The 1,274-nt window shown below is 59.9% G+C and overlaps 1 protein-coding gene across 1 annotated transcript; it reads right to left on the bottom strand.

The window, feature by feature from the left end:
- Positions 1-658: 658 nt before the first annotated feature.
- On the bottom strand, positions 659-1,014 carry LOC122545005 (sericin-1-like; the record flags this gene model as incomplete). Its single annotated transcript, XM_043684229.1, has 1 exon — positions 659-1,014. A coding segment is annotated over one exon (356 nt), but the record flags the coding sequence as incomplete, so codon positions are not given.
- Positions 1,015-1,274: the final 260 nt, after the last annotated feature.

Below are 1,274 nucleotides of genomic sequence, written 5' to 3'. Positions count from 1 at the left end.
TGTCTACTATCACCGGGAGAGTGCCCTCACTGCCGCTGTCTCCGACCACCGGAAGAGTGCCCTCACAGCTGCTGTCTCCTATCACTGAGAGAGTTCCCTCACAGCCGCTGTCTCCTATCACCGGGAGAGTGTCCTCACAGCCACTGTCTCCTATCGCCAGGAGAGTGTCCTCACTGCCGCTGTCTCCTATCACCGGGAGAGTGCCCTCACTGCTGCTGTCTCCTATCACTGAGAGAGTTCCCTCACTGCTGCTGTCACCTAACACCGGGAGTGTGCCCTCACTGCCGCTGTCTCCTATCACCGGGAGAGTGTCCTCACTGCCGCTGTCTCCTATCACCGGGAGAGTTCCCTCACTGCCGCTGTCACCTATCACCGAGAGCGTGTCTTCACTGCCGCTGTCTCCTATCACCGGGAGAGTGCCCTCACTGCTGCTGTCACCTATCACCGAGAGCGTGTCTTCACTACCGCTGTCTCCTATCACCGGGAGAGTGTCCTCACTGCCGCTGTCTCCTATCACCGGGAGAGTGTCCTCACAGCTGCTGTCTCCTATCACTGAGAGAGTTCCGTCACAGCCGCTGTCTCCGACCACCGGGAGAGTGCCCTCACTGCCGCTGTCTCCGACCACCGGGAGAGTGCCCTCACTGCCGCTGTCTCCTACCACCGGGAGAGTGTCCTCACAGCTGCTGTCTCCTGTCACTGATAGAGTTCCCTCACTGCTGCTGTCACCTAACACCGGGAGTGTGCCCTCACTGCCGCTGTCTCCTATCACCAGGAGAGTGCCCTCACTACCACTGTCTCCTTTCACCGGGAGAGTGCCCTCACAGCTGCTGTCTCCTATCACTGAGAGAGTTCCCTCACTGCTGCTGTCACCTAACACCAGGAGAGTGCCCTCACTGCCGCTGTCTCCTATCACCAGGAGAGTTCCCTCACTGCCACTGTCTCCGACCACCGGGTGAGTTCCCTCACTGCTGCTGTCTCCTATCACCGGGACAGTAACCTCACTGCCACTGTCTCCTATTACCGGGAGAGTGCCCTCACCGGTGTCTCCTTTCACCTGGAGAGTGCCCTCACCGCTGTCTCCTATCACTGGGAGAGTGTCCTCACTGCCGCTGTCTCCAATCACCGGGAGAGTGTCCGCACTGCCGCTGTCTCCTATCATCGGGAGAGTGTCCTCACTGCCGCTGTCTCCTATCACCGGGAGAGTGTCCCCACTGCTGCTGTCTCCTATCACCGGGAGTGAGCCCTCACTGCCGCTGTCTCCTATCACCGGGAGA

Source organism: Chiloscyllium plagiosum, unplaced genomic scaffold (assembly GCF_004010195.1).
Source record: "Chiloscyllium plagiosum isolate BGI_BamShark_2017 unplaced genomic scaffold, ASM401019v2 scaf_54068, whole genome shotgun sequence".
NCBI lineage: Eukaryota > Metazoa > Chordata > Chondrichthyes > Orectolobiformes > Hemiscylliidae > Chiloscyllium > Chiloscyllium plagiosum.
Note: the sequence above shows the minus strand (reverse complement) of the source record. Positions and strands in the feature narration are given on the sequence as shown.